Source organism: Elgaria multicarinata, chromosome 5 (assembly GCF_023053635.1).
Source record: "Elgaria multicarinata webbii isolate HBS135686 ecotype San Diego chromosome 5, rElgMul1.1.pri, whole genome shotgun sequence".
Taxonomy (NCBI): Eukaryota; Metazoa; Chordata; class Lepidosauria; order Squamata; family Anguidae; genus Elgaria; species Elgaria multicarinata.
In genome coordinates, this window is record NC_086175.1 from 113521933 (window position 1) to 113549259 (window position 27327).

The window sequence follows — 27327 nt, forward strand, 5'->3', positions numbered from 1 at the left end:
AACCTCAGCTAATACAAATCTAGTGGAAGTTTTTAGGTTTCCAAAAAACCAGGGGCATGACACCAAATTTGGGGGGAATTGATTATTTTTAAAGGATTTTGATAGAACATTTGGAAATGTGCATGTGTGTTCATCTTAGTAAATACAAATCTGGGAGATACTATATTTCTCAAACACAGATTTTAAATGAGGGGAGCGAGGGAGAGCCTACCAGAGTATTGCTGATGTTACAATTTCCCCTCAAAGAAATATCTTTCCAAAGGAGGGAAGCAAGGTAACTAGCTAACTTTCAAATTGGGAAAGTTTCTATTACAGGGATGCTAATAAGGACATCAACAAAACTGATATTGTCTCTGAGAAAAACGATGACAGTCCGTCTGCCCTCCACAGCCCAGAATGCACTTGAACTTGAGATTGGGATAAGCAGAAAGCTAGCAAATATTAAGGGTTTGTCGGAAACAGAAATATGAATATGTGTGAAGGACGAAGGAATATAAATGTGGAGAGGTGGTGATGAAGACCTATGGCTGAGGCAGAGCTAATTCCTATCCTGCCCTTTTAACTCAACATCTCAAGAGTGCCCAGTCCTTCCTGTCCTGCCATCGAGAGCAAGAGTGCACAAGTGGGCACTCTCTCTGGGCTGGGCAACCCCGCTGGGCACAACCCTCCATGCCATACTGCCCAGAGAGAGCGGGGATGACCGTGTGAGAGGAAGCACTGGACATCCGCACTGGGCCCAGTCCTCCCAGAGAGCTATTTTGACTGAAGCGAGGACACGGATCGATTAGCCATTTGTTTATTTTTGCGGAGAATGTGTGTGTATGCGTGTGAGGGAAAATAAAATTCGCAAGTGGGGGGTCGGGGTGGAATCCATAATGACCGTTTCTGAGATCTTTCCCCCGGATAAATGCCACCTCATAAAGGCAACCTCCCCCAGGCTTTCTTCCTTTCATGGACTCAGGAAGAAGGAAATAAAATCTTCTTTTACACGTAGGCTGAAGAACCTCGGGTGCCTGGTCATGGCGTCCGCCCGCCCCTCTTTTTTTTTTTTTTTAAACACACACAAAACCATTATTATTTTTAACCCGGGTAACCACGACTCGGAGTCGTTTACTTGAGCTGACGCTTAGGTCACTCGGAGAACCAATAGGAACTGCCCTTTTTCTGGGAACCAATGGGAGTGGCTGTGACATCCCCTGAAGTTGAGGGGTGGGGAGACAGCGTTTCCTTTAAGTTGGAGGTGGCCCAAGTTGCCCAGAGGGTGTTCTGTGCTGGGATCTCCTCTCTGTGCCGTGGGTGCTGCACTTGATCTAGCGAGATGGACCCTATACAAGAAGGACGGGTTGTGATTGTTGGCAGGTAAATTCCATGATCCATCTCATTGGTTCCTGTCTACCGTGCACAGAGAGAGGAGATAGAAGGATATTTAATATTAAAGGGTTCCCCGCCCCCCATAAAAGAAAAGGGGAAAAAAGCCTGAAGGGCATAGACTGTGCATTCTTGGCACAGAATCTAGCTTACGTCCATGTAAACGCTACAACTTGATATTGGTACTTCCAGCTGCTGCTGCAGCAGAGTGTTAAAACAAATGAGTAACTTTCCTGTGTGTAAATAGAACGCTAACCTGAACGTTTACTTTTAATCTGTATAATTTTTTCTTGAAACACGTGCAGCAAAACAGATTGTATAGTGAAATAAGAGAACAAGTAAAAAAAAAGCCTTAGTAAAAAGGTGGATTTTATATATCTTAATTAAACCATACATTTTGGAAAGCTTTATAAATGACAGCAAAACAGGTTTATCCAAACTAACCTATCATAACTTTTCTGAAAACTGATTCTCTTACTGCTTATAGGATGTATAAATGTGTTCAGGTTGTATGCATTCTTTTTGTGTAAGTTAGCTGCTTATTAAAACTACAGTAAGTTTTGTAGCCGAAATTAGTGCTTTTGTGGATCTACGTTGGGATAAATTTGCTTTAAAATGTGTAGTGTATATGGTTCTGTTTCTCCATTAGGTAAGATCTAACTGTTATCTTATTGTTTTTATTATTGGATGTTTCAGCCCTATCAATGATCCAACCTAACGCTTCGAAAAAAAGGGCTTGAACACTTGCTCCACAATGGCTTCCCACACTGCAGAACTTAGAGGTGTGAACTGTGTTTTGGAGCACGTGTGTTTTACATTGTCACATGGTGTTTGGCTAAGGGAGCAGTTAGGGGCTGCACTCAGTTATGCATCATTCACCAATGGCATGTAGAGGGTAAAGTCAAGCTTTACCTAATAGTATTACCAATTGGAAAATGTTAGAAACTGGAACACTTCAGCTAGCATAGTACAAAGGTCATCACCAATTCCTTCAAGAATACTACACTGTGCCTTTTGAATTGCAGTATGATATGTGATTAGACATGCGTGACTCTAAATTCATGGAAGAATTACTTCTGAACTAAGCCAATGAATTTTTATTTTGAATGTATATTAGGGAGACGGTCTCTGTACCATGAGTAACCTGTAGAATTGCTCCAGTAAATTGCTAATCTGAAGTTTACTGTTAACTTGTTAAGAGAACAAGTAGTAAACAGTCCAAAATCCACAGTTGGGCAATATCTTTATTAGGACCAGCAAAAATGTCACAAAACAGTATGCAGGCTTTTGGATTCTCCAGAACACTTCATCAAGCTCAGTGATACAAAAAGCAAGGAATGAGAGCAGAAACAACAACAAAAGTCTAAAAATTAACACAATTATTAATTATGTGAATCAGCAAAAGCCTTATTAAAATCAGCAGGAGTGTGGCAACTTGTAGCTATCCAAATGTTTTGGCCTGCAAACCCCATCAACCTTAGCCAGCATAGCCAACTGTGAGGGATGATGGCAGCTGTAGGCTAAAACATCTGAAAGGCCACAAGTTGCCCATCTCTGCCTTGTATTAAATATTCAATTTCCCTAGGATTTATATTTGCTTTTATGCTGAAAATGTTTAAAATACAGTGTATATGAAAGCATTTTCTAAAGCCTTGTGTATCTCAAGACTTAAGTGGTATTGTAAGCCATATTCAAGAGAATGTAGTATCTAACTGATTTATCTGAGCTCCAACTATTGCTATTTTTTTTAATTTAAAATGTTTATTTGCCGCCTTTCAGGGCAGGAGCCCTCCCAAGGCGGTGTACAACAATAAAACACATAATGAAAACCAATGCGGTATTAAAAACAATATAAACACAATAAAACAAGTGATCAGTCGTTGGTTATATTAAAATTAAAAATTATAAAAATTAAAAAGTTAACACAATAAAATCAGTAGGAACGCAATAAAAACAGCAACTATATTTTGTGATTACTGACGTGTAAATTCCATCTGGGCATTTTAGTTAATGTTAAAGCATCCTGTCTTTCTAGTTTTAGAATTCATGTATTATAATACTATACTTTTTCCAGATTACTCAGCAATGTTTGGAGTGTACTTCCTCATTTTTCTTCCTGTTATCTCCGTAGCTGCTTTCTGTGTGCCTGATACATTTCCTTGAAAGACTCACTCCCCCCCCCCCCCCCGTGTTCTTTGTCAGAGTTCCTGGATGTGACATTAGCCATATGATTTTGCTTCATTTTAGACAAGCAATTGGGGTTAAAACATGATGATCTCCTTAGGCTATCTATATACTTGCACATAACCTGGCAAATCAAACTTGACCATGAACCAATGTTCCCAGTTACAAAAAGAGATTAATACTTCCCCATTTTTGCTTGAATATTGTGAATAATCACGAATCCACAGCACCTCTTTCTTGTAAGGATTCAGCTTCACTTTACTGGCACTCATCCAAATCATTACTGCCTCCAGGCACCAATCAAGCATCTGCGTTGCTTCACCAGGTTTCGATGGAAAAGACAGAGAGAGCTGGGAGTCATCAACATACTGATGACACTTCACCTTAAATCCTCTGATGATTACACCCTATGATTTCATATAGATATTAAATATCATAAAACCACTAAGAGATTGGGAAAAATATGCTTTATTTACATTCTTTGCTAAATAAGAAATACTTAAGAATATATTTTATTGCTTTTGAAAAAACTTTCACAGCTTTCTTACTATTAAATAATAATGCAATCATATTAATTAGGAGACTCTCTTGCTTCTCATGATACATTCTTGCATTTATAGTGAGCAGAGGTGTTTGCACAGACTTTCTAGCTATAGAGTAGAATAATATTGCGGGAGTATCCTGTTACGATGTCTGACCTTCGGTGACTTTGATATGACATGACTACAGCTACACCTTGTGATGAATTGGCCTCATTGCTAGTCTGAGAGATTTAAAACCTAAAAAAAACCAAGATTATGGCAACCAGCTTGATTGATAACTGGCAAATAGAGGGAGAAAACGTGGAGGCAGTGACAGACTTTGTATTTCTGGGCGCAAAGATTACTGCAGACGCTGACTGCAGCCAGGAAATCAGAAGACGTTGACTTCTTGGGAGGAGAGAAATGACAAATCTCGATAAAATAGTTAAGAGCAGAGACACCACACTGACAACAAAGGTCCGCATAGTTAAAGCAATGGTATTCCCCATAGTAACCTATGGCTGCGAGAGCTGGACCATAAGGAAAGCTGAGCAAAGGAAGATAGACGCTTTTGAACTGTGGTGTTGGAGGAAAATCCTGAGAGTGCCTTGGACTGCAAGAAGATCAAACCAGTCCATACTCCAGGAAATAAAGCCAGACTGCTCACTTGAGGGAATGGTATCAAAGGCAAAACTGAAGTACTTTGGCCACATAATGAGAAGACAGGATACCCTGGAGAAGAGGCTGATGCTAGGGAAAGTGGAAGGCAAAAGGAAGAGGGGCCGACCAAGGACAAGATGGATGGATGATATTCTGGAGGTGACAGACTTGACCTTGGGGGAGCTAGGGGTGGCGTCAGCCGACAGAAAGCTCTGGCGTGGGCTGGTCCATGAAGTCACGAAGAGTCGGAAGCGACTGAACGAATAAACAACAAAAGGCATGTATCAGATTGTTAAAGCTATTGGGTTCAGGAAAAGCTGAAGCACTTGCCATCAGTCTGCATGCTGACTGTGAAGCAGCCATTTGGCCAAAACTGCTCCTAATAAGCCTTGTACGTGTTATGTGACATAATTAAAGGTACTATTTAAAAGGAATGTGATCTTGACAAAAACCAACTACACATTATGATTATATGTGTATATAGGAAGATAGGAAACTGCCTTATACTGAACCAGAAAACTGCCTTATACTGAACCAGACCATTGGTCCATTTAGCCCAGTACTAGTGACACTGACTGGCAGCAGTTCTCTATAGAGTTTCAGAAAGGATTTATTTCTGCCCTACCAGGCAATGATGGGAATCAAACCTGGGACGTTCTGCATGAAAGCACGTGCCCTACCACTGAGCTATGGTCCTTTCCTCAAATACATGCACACATATATCTGTGTGTGTGTGTGTACACATACTACCACTGATAAACAAAAAACAACAGCTTGATATTGGACCAAATGCTTCCTTTATCTGCATCCAGATTGGCATGAGCTTTTCCTAAACCTGAATTTATGAGCTCTGCACAAACTATTATTTTTAAATGTTCAACTTATGCAAGACCACCAGCTATCCCCCAGTTGCTACTAATATGAGTTACGCCCTGATTTGCAGGAACCAGGTTCAGTTTTTAAAATTTGTATCTTATCCTTCCTGCAAGGAGATATAGCTTGTTTTAGTCTCACTACAATGAGTAGATTAGGCTGAGTGATAGCAAAATACCTAGTGAACTCAGTGACTGAGCTGGGAGCTCTGGACTTTGCTTTCTTGTTTCAGTGCCAAACACCATAGCCATCCTAGCATTATACCTCAAATACAATAACTGGCCATATAGATGATATGTCTGAGCCTGGTCTCTGACTGCTTTTCCCCCAGTGAAGGACCAAGCATATAAATAAACAGAATCTAAGGGCACAATCCTACACATGTTAAGAAAGAAGAAAAGTCCTACAACTTCCAACAATCCCCAGCCAGCCATATTTTAGTGTATTTCCTGCTCTTGTTTTTTTAGTACATATCTAGGATTTTTTATTCTATAAGTGAGATGTGTATACAGGTACATGAAAAAGAATTGACTGTGGCATACTGTTCTTTAAAAAAACAAAACACCCATGAATTTTAAACATAAATTGTAATGGATCTTTTTATTCAATTGCAACATAAATCCATTGAAAAGAATACACAAAACAGTAAAACAATAGTGTGTGCTCTCTCTCTCTCTTTCTTGTCTTTCCTCTCTTGCTAATTCAGTATATAATTTACAAAAATAAAGCGGGGAAAGTAAAAACAACAACAACACGATAAATAGGCTGTATCTACACCATTGAACAAATCAAATAATGGGTGGGAAAGGTACCTCATATTGAAGCTTCAGTTTAGGACCAGAAAAGCTCATCTAAGATCTCAAATTAGGTAAACACCCTGTATTTAGAAGGAGTGTGCCCATTAGCAGGCAGAGACTGAACATTACTGTTTGTTGGCTGTGTGCAGTTTAGCTGATCTTAAAATGAGATCAAAGTTAGGAGAGTACAAAGTTGACTTGGCTGTTCTCCCCCCACCCCCGGTCAATCTAGCTACAATGCTTGGTTGCTAAATGTAGCTCTCAGTTGAAGCATATTTTTTCTTATAAAAAGACATACAAATCACCTATCCTATATACGTATAATGGCATCAAACCATAGAAGTGGCTCAAATAACATATAGGCAAAACCCTACTCATCCTCTGATTTAACCGATATTTATATAATAACTTTCTCCCCTGTCTACACATATTAACTTGCCTCATATTCAGCAGAAGTATGTAAAAACCAACAAGGTTCCCCATACTTGAAATGCCTGCCTAGTTTAAGGAATAACAGCCCAGATTACGTGCAACTTGGCAAGAGCAGGTTGCTGGTGTGGTTAACCATCCAAATCACTTATGGGTTGATTTAGGGTTGTGGGTGGTTTAACCATGCCAGTTACCCATCTTGAATGGGTTTGGGTAACACAACAAATCACAGTTGTAGCTTGAATAGTCAGAATGGCCACCCACTCACGCTGCAGCCCAACATGGCTTAAATACGCCACAGTGGGCTGTTTGATCATGTGAAGTGGCCCAGGGACTGGCCCAAAGCCACCCAGTGAGCTTCATGGCAGAGTGGGGACTTGAATCCACGTCTCCTCAGTCCCAGTCTAACTCTTTAGCCACTACAACACACTAGCTCCAAGGTTCCAGACGTAGGATGTGAGTCAGCTTTATCATATACTGACTTGTCAGTTCTTGTCCCTTCAAAGCATATCTTGAACTTTGATTGTTGGATCTGAATGAGGGTTAACTAATCAGGAGTATGTTTCTTTATATCTGAGAAGGGTAGGGTGTACTTAAAGGTAACAATTCAGATTGTTACCTTTAAGAAAATGCTCAAAGAGGAAAACCATTACTTTTTATTGGTTGTTAGACAGTACCATCACTAACAATAGTAAATGATACCAACTTTCTTCTCTTCTCTTTCTTCTCATTAGTGGACTCATTGGATGCAGTTGGGCCATGGTTTTTGCTTCTGGTGGCTTCCAAGTAAAGCTCTATGATATTGTGCAAGAGCAGGTAACAAGGGCCTTGGAAAAAGTTGGGTAAGTTACCTGGCTTCCTTTTAGTATAGATAAGCAATTATTATAATTTATTTAGGTCACAATCCTATGCATGTTTAGGCAGAAATAAGTCGTACAACTCCCAGGATGCTCGGAGATGTAGAACTTTATTTCTGTCTAAACATGCATATGGTTGTGCCTTTAAAATGTATTTTTTATTTTTTTAAAAAAAATTATTACAAAAGTTGACAAAATCTTTTAAAGTCTTTTTTTAAAAAAAATATTTTAGTATTTTATTATCTTAGTCCCGGTGTTGTTATTTAGTATCCTAGTCCCTGCAAAGTGATACTGTATTTCATTACATGTTGGTATGTTTATTAGCTTTATATTGTTGATTTTATTGTGATTTTATTTATATTTTTATCATGATTGTAAAATGCCTAGAGACTTCTATTTTATAAAGTGTTTAATAAATTTAATAAATAATTTCTTTGTATGTTTTTTGGAATTAGCTTCTGATTCTAAGCAGGATAAAAAGGTAATGAGAACTTGAAGATGGATTCAGATTATTTGCTATCAGTAGCACTCAAATTATTAGAGTAAAGCTAATTGGGTATTAAAGAAAGCCACAAGCCCCGCACCCTGACTTACCCCATTTTTAGCCAAATCGTGCCCTTCATCGCTTTCTACAAAGCAGTGGATTGTATCCAAGTTCTGCCTTTTGTCAATGGAAGAGCCCCATTCACAGAAGGTGCTTATGCCAAATTTGGGGGGTTCCCCTCCCCACACCACAGTGCACCCATTCAGTAAAGTCTCGTGAGTCTGTGTAGCATCCTGGAAGGCCTATCAATAAATTACAAGTATCTCCAGTATACCTGAGGGTGTGCTGCCTTATATCTTGTCTCTAAGGAGGCCATATCCCAGGAATGTTTTAGGAAATGTTTGTTTCCCTTTGATAATCAAGTTCCTCATGTTGTAAAAGATCAGCAAATCTTAACTGCAAGTTACCTTGGCAGCCCAAACCCTAGGGTGTTTCTTGCAACCTGATAACTGCTGATGCTGAGATTATGGACTGCTTTGACAAGTCTCTAATAAGGGTTTACTTTGGACTAATGCATAACACAACATGCAGTAGACAAAGCAAACTTCCTTCATGCCTCTTAAGCTTTCATGCCATGGATTACTGTAACCTCAAAGAATTGGCTGTCTAAGTTTAAATAATGCTAGGATTGCTTTTATTTTAGGGTGTGCTTCAGAGTTTTGAAAACACTATCATGTATCATCTTGTTTAAGATTCAAAGGGTGAGCAGTTTGTGTACAGCAAGGTGCCCAATAGTTAGGCAGTCTTGTGATCTGATTTTGCAATGGCATTTTGGAAGGAACTGAGCATTTCAAATTCTAGTAAGTGAGTACTTCTCTTTCAAGAATGCTTCTTGGATAACCACACGAGTTGGGAGTTTCCTGATTAAAATCTCCTCAATAACAAACTACCTTGGTGTCTTTAATCAAGCCACTGTTCTCTTAGCGTGTGGGATGATGGTAATAAAGAGTTACTGAGATAATATTAACAAAGTGCTTTGAAGACTTTAACTCTTTTAAATTCATGATCACCATCATCATTTTGGTGATGATCTGAAATTCCCATGTACAGCCTCTAGGCTGACAACCTCTGATATACAATTAAAACACAATTGAAATGACATGAGCCGTGAGACTTATGACATTGCCCCATCTTACCTGCTTTCTTGCAAACTTCGGACAGAATCCAGCAAGGTACTTACACCACCGCTGAGTCACTTACACAAATGGTGGTCCTGCCGATTCCATTGTGTAAGCAGGACCCACTTCTTGCACAACAGAGATTTGGCGTTTCCCGAGAAAGCCCCAAAATGAGTGCTCATTTCTTGATCACAACAGGTTGGTGGAGCTCCCTTATGTGAGATCCACCGACCTGTTCCAGGAACGAATGTTTTTGCCCATTTCCAGTTGCCCTCAGTAGAGCTAAATCTCCATTCCGCAAGCCAATTCCTGTTAATGTAAGAGAATCGGTGGAGGTGTAAGCAGCCCATTGGATTCTGCCCCAAAGATAATGATTACAAATTTTATTCACCACCAAGAGTTTGATTTTGCACTACCATAATGACCTTTCCCGGGTAAAAGCAGAATGAGCAAGCAAATGAAATAATTCTGGGGTTCTAAACTGTTCAGCAAAGCAGTTTCAAGTCTCCGAGCCCCCATTTTGACGGCGGTGCTTTGGCGCTGTGAGGCCTCAGGCTCCCGCATTTGCACTCCTTCCCGGCATCTGCAAGGGAAGGAACGCAAGTGCGGAGTTGCTGCCGCTGCGCTGAGCACTGGAAGCGATGGGGGAGGAACAAGGCAGCCAGAGGAGGATGAGGAGAGGGACGAGGAGAGGAACCACCTGTCATGTTCTTGCCTGTCCCTCTGGCATTCACACATGCTGGCAACCTTACACGAGACACATCAGTGAGACTTCTTTTATTGAGGAAATCACATGGTAGACAAGCTTAATGGTTACAGAATCTCCAAAACACACTTAAAGCTGAATGATGGTTAGGAAGCTTTAGGCTCTTTTTTCTGAATCTGTCCTTAAGGCAAACTCTCGGAGTGGGGGGAATAGGGTACACCAATAACAGCTTTGAGCTTCTCCAGACGCCGCATACGCTGGCTCCTTAAAGGGACATGGCCAATCTCCTAAAACAAAGTCTCAGGAAAAGTTGCTCTAAGCCACCATCGCCGGGCAGAGAGATCCATCACGCACTTGTCAGTCTCAGCCTACCACTACTGAGCTGACCTCGTTACCATGACTTCAGGAAAGGTTAAGCCTCAGGCCCAGGAGTCCCATCCTTCTGCTAAGGACTGGGAACTCCTTGCCACCTGAGTTGGGCACAAACACAGAATCCACAACATATGCAAGTCCAAATCTATGAAAAGCCTCACTACTTTTCATGGCACAGTTCTTAGATATCCAAAGTCCAAATAGCAAAGCGTCCATGTGCAGAGTGCTTTCAAAGTCCCAAGCAGAGCTGGAATCCAAAGCAGGAGGGAGGTCAGGCGTTGCATCGAGAGACGAAACCTAGCAAAGCTTTTTCAGCTTTGCACCAGCCTTTAAGGCCTATTTGAAGTCACTTGACAGCCACTTTGAAGAGTGTCCCCACCTTTTCCAAAACACTCTGAAGTTCCCAGAGAACCAGCTACTTCAAGACCGAAGCAAAAGAGTGAACCAGCTACTCCCATGGGAAACGCTTACAGAGATAAGCTTGCAGGGAACATCTGACATTCTCAAAGCATTTCCTAATACATCTAACCACTAAGTACAAGGCCTATACCTGACACCACCTCTCCTCCCTCTGGCTGCCTGTTCATCCCCCCCCCCCCGCATTTTTTATCTGTATCTGCAAAGCTGCACAGATACAGATAAAAAATGGGGGTGGTGGCCCCCATTCCTCTCCCCCCCCTCATTTTTTTTTATTTACAGACACACAGGACCCATTCCTCTTCTCCCCAACCCCGTTTTTATTCATTTTTTATTTACCAAGACACACCGGGCTCTCCTGAGCTCCTGGAGATCTGCCCCCTTCCCTGTCCAACCGATGGCGACGAATCAGGGGGCGCCATTGGCTGTGACATGCCTCCACAGACAAAAAAAAGTCAGGGTAAGTGCCCATCTTTTTTTCAGTGGAGTTTCTGCGGTTTGCCCCTGGATGGCTTCACAACGGTGGCTGCATCATGTAGATGACCTGCCGCTACTGTGAATCCACCCCAGGGCAAACCCTTCGCCAAGACAAGCCTTGTGTTTCTGGTGGTAATGGATATTTATTTGAGTAAACACGATTTTTTGTATTCCTTCAGAATCTTTTTTTTAAAAAAAACTGGGCTGAGTACTAGGCAAAGCTTGTATTTATTAATTACCTTTCTTTATAGCCCAATAGACAAAGCTCTTTGAGCAGTTCACAACTATTAAAACTCTAATGCCTTCAGCAGCTTGTCTACCCAGATTTCCCTGCCTGAAATGAGGAAACACCTAATATAATTAATTTTAATTGGTGCTTCTCGACCAGAAGCACTTGGTTTGTAAGGTGGAACATTTAAGGTGTCTTCAAGGTTTTGTTGTGTAAGAATTCGTGTAAATTCTTTATTCTATGTACCTGGTGTTTTGTTTGATTTTAAACTGCAGTTGCTTCTGCACATAAAATACCACTTCGTTGATAGATCGGTCCTTCAAACTCTTTGCTGGACTAGTGACAGTATTAAAGTGTTTAACATGAGGGATCACAAGTAAATGATCTCTTTATGAATGCAATGATGGATGTAGAAGAATCAGCTCACTCTAGACCAGATATTTTGCATGAATGGTAGAAGAATATAATTAAAATGCAGCCAATCAATTACATTGATTCCTGCTTTAGTTCAGATTGTATCCGAGAATTACATATATTAAAACAAATATTTTCCCCACTTTTGAAACTGCTGGGAAACTGCCAATTAATTGCTTCAGAGTAATTAGATTAAAACTAAGGTGCTCTGCCTGATGTTTTTTAATTGGATTTTTCCAAGTAATAATGAAGAATAACAAATCCAAATAAGTCAGTTTCCTTACAGTCTTTCTGATCTCTATTTGGTACAAGCAAGATTATCGTATAAAGTTATCACTTATCAACGTAATAGATCAAACCATAGAATTCCATGTGTCTTAGGAAGTTGTCATGTACAGTATTCATAGAATCATAGAAGGGTAGAGTTGGAAGGGGCCAATAAGGTCATTGAGTCCTACCCCCTGCTCAGTGCAGGAATCCACCCTAAAGCATCCCTGACAGATGGTTGTCCAGCTGCATCTTGAATGCCTCTAGTGTGGGAGAGCCCACAACCTCCCTAGGTCATTGGTTCCAATATCATACTGCTCTAACAGTCAGGAAGTTTTTCCTGATGTCCAGCTGGAATCTGGCTTCCTGTAACTTGAGCGCATTATTCCATGTCCTGAACTCTGGGATGATCGAGAAGAGATCCTGGCCCTCCTCTGTGTGACAAGTACTTTCAAGTACTTGTAGAGTGCTGTCATGTCTCCCATCAGTCTTCTCTTTTCCAGGTTAAACATGCCCAGTCCTTTCAGTCTCTCCTGACCATCCTCATTGCTCTCCTCTGAACCCCCTCCAGCTTGTGTGCATCCTTCTTGAAGTATGGCACCCAGAACTGGATGCAGTACTCAAGATGAGGCCTAATCAGTGCCGAATCGAGAGGAACCAATACCTCACATGATTTGGAAGCTATACTTCTATTAATGCATCCCAAAATAGCGTTTGGTTTTTTTGCAGCCACATCACACTGTTGGCTCATATTCAGCTTGTGATCTACAACAATTCCAAGATCTTTCTTGTTTGTAGTATTGCTGAGCCAAGTATCCCCCATCTTGTAACTGTGCATTTGGTTTCTTTTTCCTAGGTGTAGAACTTGGCATTCATCCCTATTAAATTTCATTCTGTTGTTTTCAGCCCAGCGCTCTAGCCTATCAAGATCACTTTGAAGTTTGTTTCTGTCTCCCAGGGTATTAGCTATCCCACCCAATTTTGTGTCATTTGCAAATTTGCTAAGCATTCCCTGCACCTCCTCGTTCAAATCGTCAATAAAAATGTTGGAGCATTGGGCTCAGGACTGAGCCCTGCGGTTCCCCGCTCATTATCTTACCCCAGTTTGAGAAGGTACTATTGATAAGCACTCTTTGAGTCCGATTCTGTAGCTAACTGTGGACCCACCCAACAGTTGTTCCATCTAGCTAGTTTGCTAATCTGAATGTTATGAGGCACCTTGTCAAAAACTTTGCTGAAGTCAAGATATATTATGTCCACAGCATTCCCATAGTCCACAAGGGAGGTTACCTGATAAAAAAATTGAGATCAGATTAGTCTGGCAGGATTTGTTTTTGACAAATCATGCTGGCTTCTAGTAATCACTGCATTGTTTTCAAAGTGCTTACAGATTATATTATTATTATTATTATTATTATTATTATTATTATTATTATTATTAGACATCTTTATAAATGGCTCCAAAATTTTCCCAGGGATTAATGTCAGACTAACTGGTCTGCAGTTCCCAGGTTTCTCCTTTTTGCCCTTTTTGAAGATAGGGACAATATTAGCCCTCCTCCTGTCATCTGGCACTTCACCTATCCTCCATGATTTCTCAAAGATAAGCTGATCTACTTCCTTCCTCCACTTTCTGTAGGAGAAAGTTATCAGGCGCACATGTCAGGCATTTCTTGGAGGGGCCACTTATGGCAGAATTTGTCTCCTAACAGATATTGGGAGAATTGAAGTCCCCCATTACTCCTATATCACACTTCCTTGAAACATTGGCAATTTGCTTATCAAAAGTTTCATCCTCATCTTCCTCTTGATTGGGTGGTCAGTAGTAGACTCCAACTATCATGTTCCTTTTATTCCTTGCCCCAATTATTTTAATCTAGATGCTCTTGATGGGGCTACCAGGCTCATCCTCCTGTATTTCTGTGCAGGGATAAGTATTTTTAACATATAGCGTGACTCTGCCTCACTTTCTATTTCTTCTGTTCCTTTTGAACAACTTATACCCCTGTATTCCACTCATGGAAGTCATCCTACCAAGTTTCAGTTATATCTTCAAGTTCGTTCTGTTTGTTTCCCATATTCTGGGAATTAGTATATAGGCACCGAAGACCATGTGCTCTTTAGTCTGGCTTCTTTCATATATTATTGTGAAGACTATTATTGGGTGCTATTAGAGCTCTGTTATGTCACATAAACCTTCATCCATTGTTGCCTCCAAGTTCATTTCTCCCTCTCCCATAGAATTAAGTTTCCTTACCAAAGCTTTAAAGTCTGGTGTGATTTCTTCGTAACTGCACTTGGCAGTATCATTTGTTCCCACATAGATGACAAGAAAAGGATATGTGTCCGTGGGCTTTATGAGCTTCAGCAACCCTTCTTCTCAGTATTAGCAAATTCAATAAATGGATAGCATATTCCATAAAAAAGCGTTACTTTCTACTTGGCCTCTTTGTACCCGTAGATGTTTAGTGAGTTTCTTCATTAGTCCCAGTTTTTCTGTTTCCATAACGTAAGAGAAAGTTTATTTGCTGATTTCCAGTTAACAGCTATGACCAATCTGGCACAAGTGGGCAACGTTTCTGATATTATTCATGAACCCAGCGGTAGTTAGGGGGAAATGTGGCTTGCAATGGCTGCATTTAATAAAACATTGAGAGATAATCTAGTTAAAATGTTATATGTAGATCAACATCATTTGATAGGCTATAGGTAAATATTGGCTGGATGGGATGAATAAATGGGTAGATACATAACATTGAGAATTGGGAGCTGTGAGAACCTGCCTGTGTCTGATGATTTCAATCTTTATTTTTTAAAAAATCAAAGACCTGATTCATATTTTCAGGTAGACATGAAATACAGTTCTGCAGGGAATAGTATTGCCTTTGAAGGCAAATGATGTCATATTAAGCATGAGGAGACTGGAGAAGAGCAGATTGAGGAGATCCTGTTGAGTGAGGGAAGTTCAGAGTGTTAAACTGTCTGAAAGAATGCATCAGATGATGAACCTCCACTGAATGGGAATCTGCTTGAAACTGCTTAATTTTTGTTCCTTCCTAATGTCATCAATACATGTTTGGATATTTTTCATTTTGTGAAGACAAAAATGTAGCTGCAGCAAGACTGAAGAAAGTAAAAGTACTTATGCGGGCGGAACTACAGTGGAAAGGCTGAATTTCCCAGGAGGGAGGTGGAAAACACCTTTTAGAAAGAATTGGGTGTGTGGACACAATTGAGTTGTATGAATTGCTAGCTTAAAAATAGTATTGTATTGGATGAGACTGAAACATATTGTCCTTTGTCAAACTGAAAGTGACAATTTGCTGTCTGTTCTGATTTGAAGTTTCTCCTATTCTAAAGTATTTTGGGGAGGTAACAGGTTTTTAAAGGATTTGATTTTAATTTCATGTAACACCCTGTCCCAACATGCAGATATACAGTTAACTACACCTCCAGGTCACAACTGGACTTTTAAGTTTCAAATGTTAAAATACCATGCTTAAAGACCTTTGGTATATCTCAATCTGTTGCAGCTAAACTAGGGAGCCCTCTAGTGTTAGTAACAATTTAATAACTCCAAATGCCAGTGCCTTTTTGTAGCACAAATCAGGGACTGGGGGGCAGGGGAACCTCTCCGTTTTGAGGAGCTGGCAACAGATTTTTACTCAAGGAAATCTGTGCAGATGTGAAAAGCTTCATATCTCTAGGAACCAGCACCAAATTTCTGGAACCCTTGGTGACTTTAACTCTTGATTTCTCCTCCTTTAGCCCTGATGTTTTTTGTCCTAAACATACACCATTTGTTCAGTTGGTAGGTTGGTGCTGGACCACCAGCCTATGTGAAATTCTTGCCCATGTATATATAAATGGGCAGAGAAGGGACTTGCAGCCTATAGTAATGGAATAGGTGCTGCTTTTGCCCATCTTGACTCAAATCAGCTGAAGAAGACATGTTGTGCCAGCACACTCACAATTATTTTACTCTTGTCCATGATCTGTGCCTTTTAGAGGTGTGATAGGATTTTCTTACACTAAGCACCATGGTGGATTCCATCCTGCAATAATGAAGAAACTCGTGCAAAGCTTTTAAAATGGTCCACTCCTCTCTGCTCAGTTTATCTCTCTCTTCTCATGGCTCAGGGCATTTCAGACCTAAATTCTGTGAGACTCTTTAACCTGGCAATCTTCACCTTGTAGTGGGTTATGCATGCATAAGCCATCTTATGCTTTTCAGCAAACTCAAATTTTGCATTGTGTCTGATGTATGGTACAAAAGCAGCCTCCTCCAGCCCAGAACCTTCCAGATGTTTTGGACTAGAATTCTCAGCATTCCTAAGCATTGACCATCCTGGCTGAGGCTGGTAGGGGCTGATGTCTGAAACATCTGGAGCATACCAGGTTGGGAAAGACTGATCTAACCTATTAGATTTTTTTAAAAGATGTTATTACATGTAGCCAACACCATGTCATTCTGGAAATTAATAACACTAATAATTCCACTGTTTGTTTGTTTGTTTGTTTTGCTTTTTTAAATAGCAAACAAATGAAAGAACTAGAAAAGACAGGAATGCTGAAAGGGTCACTGAAAGCCGATCAACAGCTTGCTCTTATTAGTGGTGGCACAGATTTAAAAGCAGCAGTAGAGGGCGCCGTTTATATTCAGGTGAGTACGTGCCTGTTCCATTTCAAATGGTTAAAGTCACCTTTGATAGTTTTATCAATAAACCAATGATTTATCGATGTTCTAAACATGTGTTCAGTTACTGGCTGTGTTAATTTGAAGAAGTCTTGCAGTTAATAAAACTTAAAACACTGGCTTCTTATCACAAACATGATGAGTAAACTTCACTCTTACTAGGGAGCAAGTAATCATTACAGCTCAGTAATATTTTTACACTGACTAGATCTTAATAGAACAAAACCTTGTGTTAGCCGGTGACTTTTCTTTGGTAATTTGTGGGGGAAAGGAGGTGGGGAAAGGAAAAAAGAAGAAGACAAAGGAAAGGGAAGTAAAAAGGGAGAGGGATGCGGTTATAATACACATAGTATTACCTCAGTGTTTGCTATAGTTACAGATCCTGTACTTTAACTCACAATACCAAGTTGGAAAGTAGAAATTATTTATGGATACAAATTAGTGTATGTAGACCAGATGTCCCAATACAGATGAAGCTGCCGATAGTAAAATGTAGACTCAAAAGTAGCAAGAGCTATAAGGTTCTTTGTCCATTGAATTAACAGATAGTGGGGAGTTATCCTCCCCTCCGTGAAAACTTCAGGTTCATAGAACCATTTCTGTTGTCCATCTAACAGTTGTTGGGAACACTGGTGGGAGGGTGCTGTTGCACCGTGTCCTGCTTTGCTGGTCCCTGGCTGACAGCTGATTGGCCACGGTGTGAACAGAGTGCTGGACTAGATGAGTGCTCAGTCTGATCCAGCATAGCATTTCTTATGTTCATATAGGTATATAATTCAGAAACGTGTGAACATTCGCAGCGGTCAACAAAGTTTCTACAGTACATACAAAATATATGTGCTGAATTAATAATCTAGTTAAACCCAGTGTTCTCTAAGTCAGTGCTTTTCTGTTCCCTATAGCTTTTAAATATTGAGTTTGTTCTGACTCTATACTGTTTAGCTTCACCCTACCCAGTGCCTGTTTACACTTCCCTGTGCCTGTTTGCATTCTCTTTCCCTCCTTATTGTCTACTACAACTTTATTAGATTGTAAGCCTATGCGGCAGGGTCTTGCTATTTACTGTGTAATCTGTACAGCACCATGTACATTGATGGTGCTATATAAATAAATAATAATAATAATAATAATTAATAGTGCCTGCGGGGTATATGTAAAATGTTAAGAAATCTGGTTGATGGAGGTACTATTTGTACAAAATTCTGGTGTGATGACCGTTGTATTGTGTTGGGAGAAAGTTAATGAACAGACAATTTGGATGCCTTAAGTACAGTAAATGGAGGTTCTGTTACACTTGTTCCAGTTCTATTAACTGAGGACCCCATCTAAATAGGGTGACCATATGAAAAGGAGGACAGGGCTTCTGTATTTTTAACAGTTGTATTGAAAGGGGAATTTCAGCAGGTGTCATTTGTATGCAGGCAGCACCTGGTGAAATTCCCTCTTCATCACAACAGTTAAAGCTGCAGGGCCCTGCCTAGCATGACCAGATACAAAGGAGGGCAGGGTTCCTGCAGCTTTAACTGTTGTGATGAAGAGGGGATTTCACCAGGTGCTGCATGCATACAAATGACACCTGCTGAAATGCCCTTTTCAATACAACTGTTAAAGGTACAGAAGCCCTGTCCTGCTTGCCATATGGTCACCCTACATCTAAATAAACTGAGTAGTAAATGGGTTATATCATACATCTTGCTACACTCATCCCACAAGGCTGTAATCCTATAGCCATGTATCTGGAGGTAAGCCCAATTGAAGTCAGTGGGACTTACTTCTAAGTAGATATGCATAAGGTTGTGTTGTGTTTTCAAGTATCCTAAGGGGCAGTTCAAACATAACAACTTGTTCTAACTGCTGGAAAACTCTGGTCTGTGCTGGTAATAATCCACATGCAGGATGTAGCATATTCAAGTTAAACAAAGCCCCCCACCCCCGGTCCAAAGTGGTAAATTGAAAAACTACTTCCTTTTAGTACAAACAACTGGGACCTTCAACAAAATGCTGGAGTGCTCCTGTTTACAGTTCTAGTCAGACGTGTCCCTTTCAACTGCCCAGAGAGCTTCAGCTATTGGGCAGTATAGAAATGCAATAAATAAATAAATAAAATTCTATTTCCCCCCCACACTCGTTTTTCCATTTTGCCACAAACAGTTTCTGTGGGCACTGAGAGTCTTTATTTGGGAAGGGTCCCCTTCACCACAGATTCTAAAAAAGATTTTTCATATTTCTGCAAACCTTGGAGTTTCCCCAAGCTTGCTGATACCTTCGTCTTGTGTGTTAGTGGCAGAATTTTTACTACATAAGCAAAGGCACTGACAGCCCAAACCTTGGAAATAGAGGGAATGATATTATGCATGGCATAAACAACAAAGAGTTTTCTGGTACCTCCAAAGGCTAACATACTATGGCATCAGTTAAAATCTGACCTTCACACATCGAGTTCTATGGATTGCTAAGATGCCAAAAATCAGTTTTAATAAAATGTTTTAGGAGATGGGTTAATAAAGAACAATGTGTCCCACTGGAGGGAGCCAGTGTGCTAAAGATACTGCTGAAGCAACTGCAGGGCTGCGGCAGGATTAACCAACCTGCTCTCCTGCAGGCTGTGCTTTTTATAAGCTTTCTGTATGGTTCAGTGGATCCAGACCACTGGCTTGGCCTTCTGAAACTCCATGCACTTTCTGTTGAGGCCCTACAAAGATGGCACAGCTGTCAAAGGGCATGTAATACCCATAATAGAAATTCGGCTTATATCAAGCCAGACTATTTGTCCAGAAAGCTCAGTATTGTCTACACAAGCCTTTCCCAATCCACTGCCCTCCAGATGTGTTAGACTACAAGTCCCATCATCCTGAGCACTGTCAATCCTGGTGGGTCTGAGGAGAACTGTATTCCAAAATATCGGGAGGGTGTTGTTTACACTAACTGGCAGTTGTTCTGTAGAGTTACAGGCAGAAGATGCCAGGGAGAGAACCTAGTACCATTTGCATGAACTTTGCCACCGAGCCATGGCCCTTCCCTAAGTTCTGTTGCAAATACCTGGTGCAACTGCAGGATGTACCAGGTTCACTCCCTGGCTTCTCAGCACACAGGCAAATCCGACAGTGCTTCTTCTATAGTGTCATAGTAAGACATGGCTACAAAAGGATGTGTGCCAAGAGCTTCTCTACACAATTTATTGCATGCTCATGATTAGTTTGTGGGTCCTTTACACAACATCGCCAATCTCCAGGATGCCTCCCACTCTTTCCCCCCATAATCTAGCTTTTAAAAAGATCAGAGATTATGTAGTAATTAAAATTCTCACAGAATATCTGCAGTGTGTAAAGCTCGTGTTGCGCTATAATACAGCCACTAGATGCTCCTGTTTCATTCCCCTAGAGGGGAAATTCCAAATCAAGTGTTCACCATCTAAAGAAGTCCGTCATAAGCTTAGCATGAGTGCAGTTTTTTCCTTAAATTGAGATACCCCAAATAACAAACCAGGCAATCACTGACCGAGTGGGTATTATCAAGAAGATGTTAGTTTTGCTGCAGGTTTGCTAGCTTAGCCCTCTTCTCCCATTATTTATTTATTATTTATTTATTAATTACATTTCTATACCGCCCAATAGCCGGAGCTCTCTGGGCGGTTCACAAAAATTAAAAACATTCAAAGTATAAAACAACAGTATAAAACCATAATATAAAATACAATATAAAAGCTCAACCAGATAAAAACAGCAGCAATGCAAAATTACAAATTTAAAACACCAAGTTAAAATTTATTTATAGACTGTTAAAATGCTGAGAGAATAAAAGTCTAAAAGCATATAACGTAGGTGCCAAGCAAATCTCCTTAGGGAGCTCATTCCACAGCCGGGGTGCCACAGCAGAGAAGGCCCTCCTCCTAGTAGACACCTGCCTCACTTCCTCTGGGTGAAAGAGGGTGAAATACGAAGGGTGAGAGAGGCCATTACATTGGAACCTGCTTGAAGTTCTGGGGTCTGAATAGAATAAGGTACGGTATATAATTTCATATAAATTACGTTGTGCTATCATAAACCAGATTTATGCTAGCATAATGTAATTCATGTTAGTGCTTTGGATACTGTTCTTAGCCACCAACATTGATTCCCAGTGCTCTAAGTCCCCCCTCTCAAAAAGAAAACCCAACCCAGACCTGTTAAGGATGTTCATATATAGTGTATATGAATAAGTGAGGTTATGAGGGAGAGGCTCTGCACAATTGTGACATGCACACCAAATTGTGGAATACTTCCCAGTGAGGTCTTTCTGGTTCCAAATTGTCATCTTCTCAATACCAGGGCATTTGATTACATATGATGGGCTTTTTTAATGTTAGTTGATTTTTGAGTCCTAACATGTTATTGGTAATTGTTTTTAAGTGTTTCAAACTGATTTACATTTTGTTATGTTAAACGCTTAATTATCATGTTGCATTTTAAGGTTTAATTTTGTGTGAACCATCCAGAGAGATTTGGTAATTGGGCGGTATTCGGGGGCCTCTTTGAGAATTTTTTAGCCTCCTTTTGTTCCTTATTTATAACTTTCGGTGTATTTATTTTAGATGATATAGCAGTTTAACTTATGTCATAGCTATAAAATATTACATTGGTCTTATGCAAATGCAAATGTTCTTCAAATATTAATTCCCCATTCTTCCAATCCTGCTTTGGGTTTATTTTTCAGTTTGTTTGGGTTTTTTTGGGTTTTTTTTTTTTTAAAAAAAGCTCTTTGGTACAGTCCAACCAAATTTAATGACTTTTAATTTCAGTGGGAGATCTAGATATTTGTTGAAAGTCCCATTGATTTCAATAGAGCTCCAGCTATTGGGTGGTATAGAAATGTAATAAATAAATAAATAAAAATAGAAATGTAAACAAATTCTCTTTAAAGGCCATTGCTCTCAAAAGTTACTGAATGACTTTCTTGATGTTGTAAGTCTGCGATTTATACAATGATCGTAACAGACTGTTGTTTGGGGAAAGTAAGACATTTGGTATTCTTCTTGACAACCATCTTTTTTGCAACCTTAAACTATCCTTCATATATCAGTTTTATGCACAATGGTTTGCATAAAATACACTGGCTGCCAAAAAGGAGCACACGGGTATATTAATTGATTACCAGCAGGCTCTGATTATTTAAAATTGATATGAGCATTCTGTTTTCCCCCTGCCCTTAAGATCACAATTTTTGAAAGTCCTTTTAAAAAAAAAATCCTCTTGGAAGTATAAACCACATGCTACCTTTTTGGACTTCGCCTTTTGTTTGAAGTTAATTCCACCATGATTAGCAAAGCCATGGGTTATTTTGTAAGTAAAGTGTAGCTACTGAATTACTAAAGTAAATCTTCTCTGTACTCATGGCTAACTTTTATTAACATAAGTGGAATCTAAAAACAACAACTAAAGTCTAATTCAGTATATATTAAGCACAACCAATCTCATTATTGTAAGAAATTGTAAGAAATTAAACCTTGATTTTAAAAAATGGTAATAAATTAAACCCTCATTTGGGAAATATATTAAAGTGGTTAATCAATATGATAAAACTTCAAATCAAAGATGCATAACTGGCCTATTTTGTTGCAATCTATGTTCCTGGCTCTTGTGGTTCTGCTACACTCTAGATATTGAACAGCTTGCTTCTTAAAAAAAACACCTCTTACTTGGCCTTGTCAGAAATATTGAACAGTTAAGGCATTTGTTTACTTTGAACAATCAGTTTTAATAATATTTTCTGTGTATCTGAGGTCTGTATTTTTAACATGTTAAGGTGAGAAATACACAGCACTGTGGATTTGACATAGCCCCTGCTGATCAATGTCTGACAGCCTGCGTCCCATCCATGCACTTGTGCATTTCACTCTTCTTGCAGCCTTGTTTGGGTCGCAGCCTCCACCCATCATGGGCCATGGGCCCAATGGCTGGGATTGTAAAGGGAATCAGCAGAGGCTGGTAACAGCACCTTCTTCAAGAGGGTGAAATATGAAGGGCGGGAGAGGCCTGCTCACAAAAATTATGATATAGTATCAGGAAAGTCTCACAGGGGTACTGCTCCATATCAGCAGCTGCTAAGTAGTTCGCAGTTGGTTCATTCGTAAGAAGCCGTTGCTGTGGAGCAGGAGTGCAAAGTTTCAGACCATGGGTCAAATCCAGCCCACCTGGGATCCCAATCTAGCTCTCCGTGGTTACACAGAGGGCTGTGCCCCCTTTTCCCTGACCACCAGTTGTTTGCTGGTTTTCTGTGTTTTTCACAGCTTTCCCCCATTCTAATAGGCGTAGTTATTGGCAGCAAGAGGTTTAAACTAAAATATGCAGGTATTTTGTCCCTGCCCACTTTGCGCCGCCCACAACTGGAATGCATGCTGGAGAGTTTCTCTGACATTGGATTCAGCTTTTGGACTGAAAAGGGTTCAACACCCCTGCTGTGGAGGGAGGGGTGATTGTGATGCTAAGGGAGGCTCCAAGACAGAAATGAAAAGATTTCTCCTTTGTGCTGTTTTCTTGCTATCTGCTTAAATGGCACCATACGGATGACCCAGCATGCACACCTGGGTATGAGTGTGGAACAAGATGTCCATGATTGTGTCTCTTGTCTCAGAGGGATGAATTTCACATGCAGTTTCACATGCACCATTCCACCACCCAATTGAAACATACTGTTATGGCCTACTGACCATATAAGATTTCCCATGATGTATATAGAATTCTTACTTACTTTTGTTAACCAGTGTAACTCTAGTATTTTATGAAAGCAAAAATGTATTAATAATGGAACTTCTAACTCCTGTTCAGCAGATGGCTATAATGGAATATGTAACAAACACCCAGACCCCAGGGAACAAGGAGTACATCTGCCCATGGACAACTGATATCTATCAGTTCAAAGGAAATTCTGGAAGGCTGCTAAACCATATATGAAATACCTGAAGCAGACCCAGTGAAAGTAGTAGGCCTGGGAGAGGAAGAGCTTCTTGCCACCCTCTCCTCAAGGCACATTTAACACAATGGAAGCAGGGGCTCTCTTTGCCAGTTCCCCTCTTCTTATGTAATCAGGACAGCAACCTGTATGAAGTCCTACCAGGAGTGGAAGAGCAGAGTGAAGCCTTCCTTCAGCTTCCCAAACATCTTTCACCCAACTCTTTCTATCAGCAATAGAATCAATAGGTGTGGTGGTTCCCTTCCTCTTCTTCCCACTTATGTCTTCAAGGTCTCTGCACTCCATCTCCCTTCCTACTCATAGCTTCCGTTGAGGTGGGAGGAAGCTGTCGCTCTAGGACAACCTTCCCTAAGCAGGTGCTGTCCAGATGTGCTGCACTGCAACTCCTATAATTCCCAGCTAGCATGACTTTGCTGGCTCGGAATTTTGGGAGTTGCAGTCCAACCCATTTGGAGGGTGCCATATTGAGGAAGGACTTTCCCCTCTCTGTCATGTGGTGTGGATTCTCATAAGACTGGTTGTATGAAGAAGCACTCAAGCACTTCATGTTCTCCTTAACCCCAATTGCCTTAATTGGATGATCAGTAGGTCTGCTGTGCATGCCAGCACTTGCCTGCCACATTGCAGAAACACATGCTGATGTTAAGGGAACTGTGCTTCGCCGATGCAAGCGTCATTAGTGTGCTACATCATCTTTTAATAAACTGTTACTCCCTCCAAGCAATTCCATATCCTTCCACTTTCACCTTAAATACCTTCAGTAACTGTAAAGTGCCCTCAAGCAATCCATCTCCTTACCTGTTTTGAGGATTGTGCTACTCTTGGAAATTAGCCTCTCTGATGCTACTTTCTTCTGTTTTTTTCTTCTTATGAAAAGAAATGGGTACATTAGACTCTATTCTAATTTTCGTAACTGCGCAGTCTGCCAGTGTTTATATTTTGTTAAGTAAAATGATGTGCATCATGAGCAGAAAAGGTTCTGAAATGGCTGCAAATAATTGACAGCTACATTGAAGAATTACTTCCTGGTATTAGTTTTTTTTTTTTTTTTAAGTACTTTGTGCAGTGAATATGTCAAATTTCAGTATGATCTTTTCAAAACTGCACTCCCTCCAGGCATCCCTACATCTCATATCTTAAAGATCAGGCTCATTATTACTATTTTAAATGTACTATACAAGTATACAGCATTCCTCTTAAAAGGGGAGGTGGGTGGTAATGGAGGCCACATCTGATAGCAACTTATGAGAACAGAATCTGAGTGCATCTAGTCTTGTTTGTAGCAGATTGTGACCTGGTTTGCACGTAACACTAAACCATGGCTTATTTAACCCATGGATTATAGCATTCTGGAATGTTGTGATAGGTGAACTCAGCTGTGCTAATAAACCATAGTTTCGTTACCACAATCCACCCAGAAAGAGAACCCATGGTTTATTGTTGTGTTGTAAATTCTGGGTTATTTAAACCATCGGCTGTTGTTACATGTGAACCCAGAAACATGGGTTGTTCATGGCTTTTTCTTTTTTGCAAGCTACAGAGGCGATGGCTACAAAAAAAGTTAACTGCTCTTCATACTAGTAATACAGCACCATGAAGACATTTGGGATACAAAGAGGGGGCAAAGGAGAATGGCAACAAATAACCCAGGGATTGAGAAAACAAACAGGGTTTGGTTTTGATTGTCTGCCTAACAACCGTAGGTGGGGCAGCAAATCATAGGTTAAAGAAATCATAGGTTAGTGTTATATGCTACCCAGGAGATAGAATCACAGTTTTAACTTGAAGCATAATCCTTCTTTAAGTACTTTCAGTAGTATTTGAGAATTGGACATACAGGATTAAGAGAAGTCGGTTAAAATTCCTGTGGTTATACATTTAAGGATTGAACTTATTATTTCTAAAATAATATCTAAGAAGAATGTTTTGGAGGTAGATTAATAACCTTACTCGTAGATAAATGTCCTGTGTGTATAATCTCTATTTTCAGCTATGTGAGGCTTGAAAGAGGTTATTGTATTCACTTTCAGATCTGTTCCCTAAATATGTTGCATGCCACAATAAGAATTATTTTTAAGGGACTACATTTATCAATCCTTTATTTTATTTTTTTGGAAACAAAGACATGTCTTTGAGGGCTCATATATACCAAGCAGGATATAGCACTATGAAAGCGATAGTGGCAGGAGCCACACCAAGCACGATGTAGCAGTATGGAAGTGGTACGTGGTATGTGTTTTAATTGTACATGTTTTAATTTTGCAAACCCAGTGCTGGGTTTTGAGTCCCAGTACTGGGAAAAAGGCGGGATGTAAATAATAATAATAATAATAATAATAATAATAATAATAATAATAATAATAATGTGTTAATTGGCCCCAACAGTTATCAGTGCACTTCAATACCACTATAAAGCAGTAGTGTGGCTCCTGCCTTTTATATACCGCTTTCATACTGCTTTCATAGTGGAATATCCTGCTTGGTGTAGATGAGCCCTGAAATGATAACTTCAGCTTTGCTTCAGTTTTATGCAATTTTAAAATCAGGTTTTATTTAATAAAAACACCAAACTATTAGTATGCCATATATTAGCTTCTGAGTATTATACCACTGTTTAGATACGTAGAATACTTTTGACAATGTAAGGCTACCTAATGCTGTTCCTTAACCCTTCAGTTAATTCTGCATTTCAGTAGCTAAGGTCTGGACTAGATGTGATTACTGACAGTTTATTGCCACAGGAGCCACTGGAATGAATACACTGCTTTGAAGCACATTTATTACTGAGATTTGGAACCTAGAGAAAGCTTAAAGTACCTTGAGTAAAAAACAATAACATGAACCATTGTGAAGTTATCTATATAAGAGGCTCTTTTTTACCTTTTTATGCATTAAAATACTATCATGCCTCTTTTTTTTTTTTACAAAACACTTCAAAAGTGAATTATGACAGTCAATGTAAAAATGAAATACCATTTTCATAAGATAAGTTGAAATGTATTTATTTATTTATTACATTTATATACCGCCCCACAGCCAAAGCTCTCTGGGCGGTTTACAACAGTTAAAAATGGTAAACATTAAAAAAGTATACAAAATTTAAAAAAAAAACCCATCAGAAACATAAAAACAACAGTATAAAAACAACAGTATCCATTTAAAAAACAATTCTGGGGTCCATTAAAAACAAACTTAACGTTGTTAAATGCTGTTAAAATGGGAGAAGAGAAAAGTCTTGACCTGGCACCGAAAAGATAACAATGTTGGTGCCAGGCGAGCCTCATCGGGGAGATCATTCCACAGTTGGGGGGCCACTGTGGAATGCTATCCCATGGACAACACACACATACACACATATACACACACACACACAAAACAAATTTAAGTTTATAGGTGAGATGCAAAATGGAGGAAATCTACAGAAAGTCATCTTAAAGACAGCCTGTTGGA

At 39.9% G+C, this 27327-nt stretch overlaps 1 protein-coding gene across 2 annotated transcripts in view; it reads left to right on the forward strand.

The window, feature by feature from the left end:
* The first annotated feature begins 1225 nt into the window (after positions 1-1225).
* The window catches only part of CRYL1 (crystallin lambda 1), a 49903-nt gene continuing 23801 nt past the window's right edge, over positions 1226-27327 (forward strand). The window contains exons 1-3 of one of the 2 annotated variants that reach the window (XM_063127039.1): positions 1226-1359; positions 7567-7674; positions 16770-16896. In XM_063127039.1, coding sequence (XP_062983109.1) covers positions 1319-1359; positions 7567-7674; positions 16770-16896 — 276 coding nt within the window. In that variant the 5' untranslated portion in view covers positions 1226-1318. Of the gene's footprint in view, positions 1360-2054; positions 2151-7566; positions 7675-16769; positions 16897-27327 lie in introns of those variants that run through there. The other variant, XM_063127040.1, reaches the window with a different exon arrangement.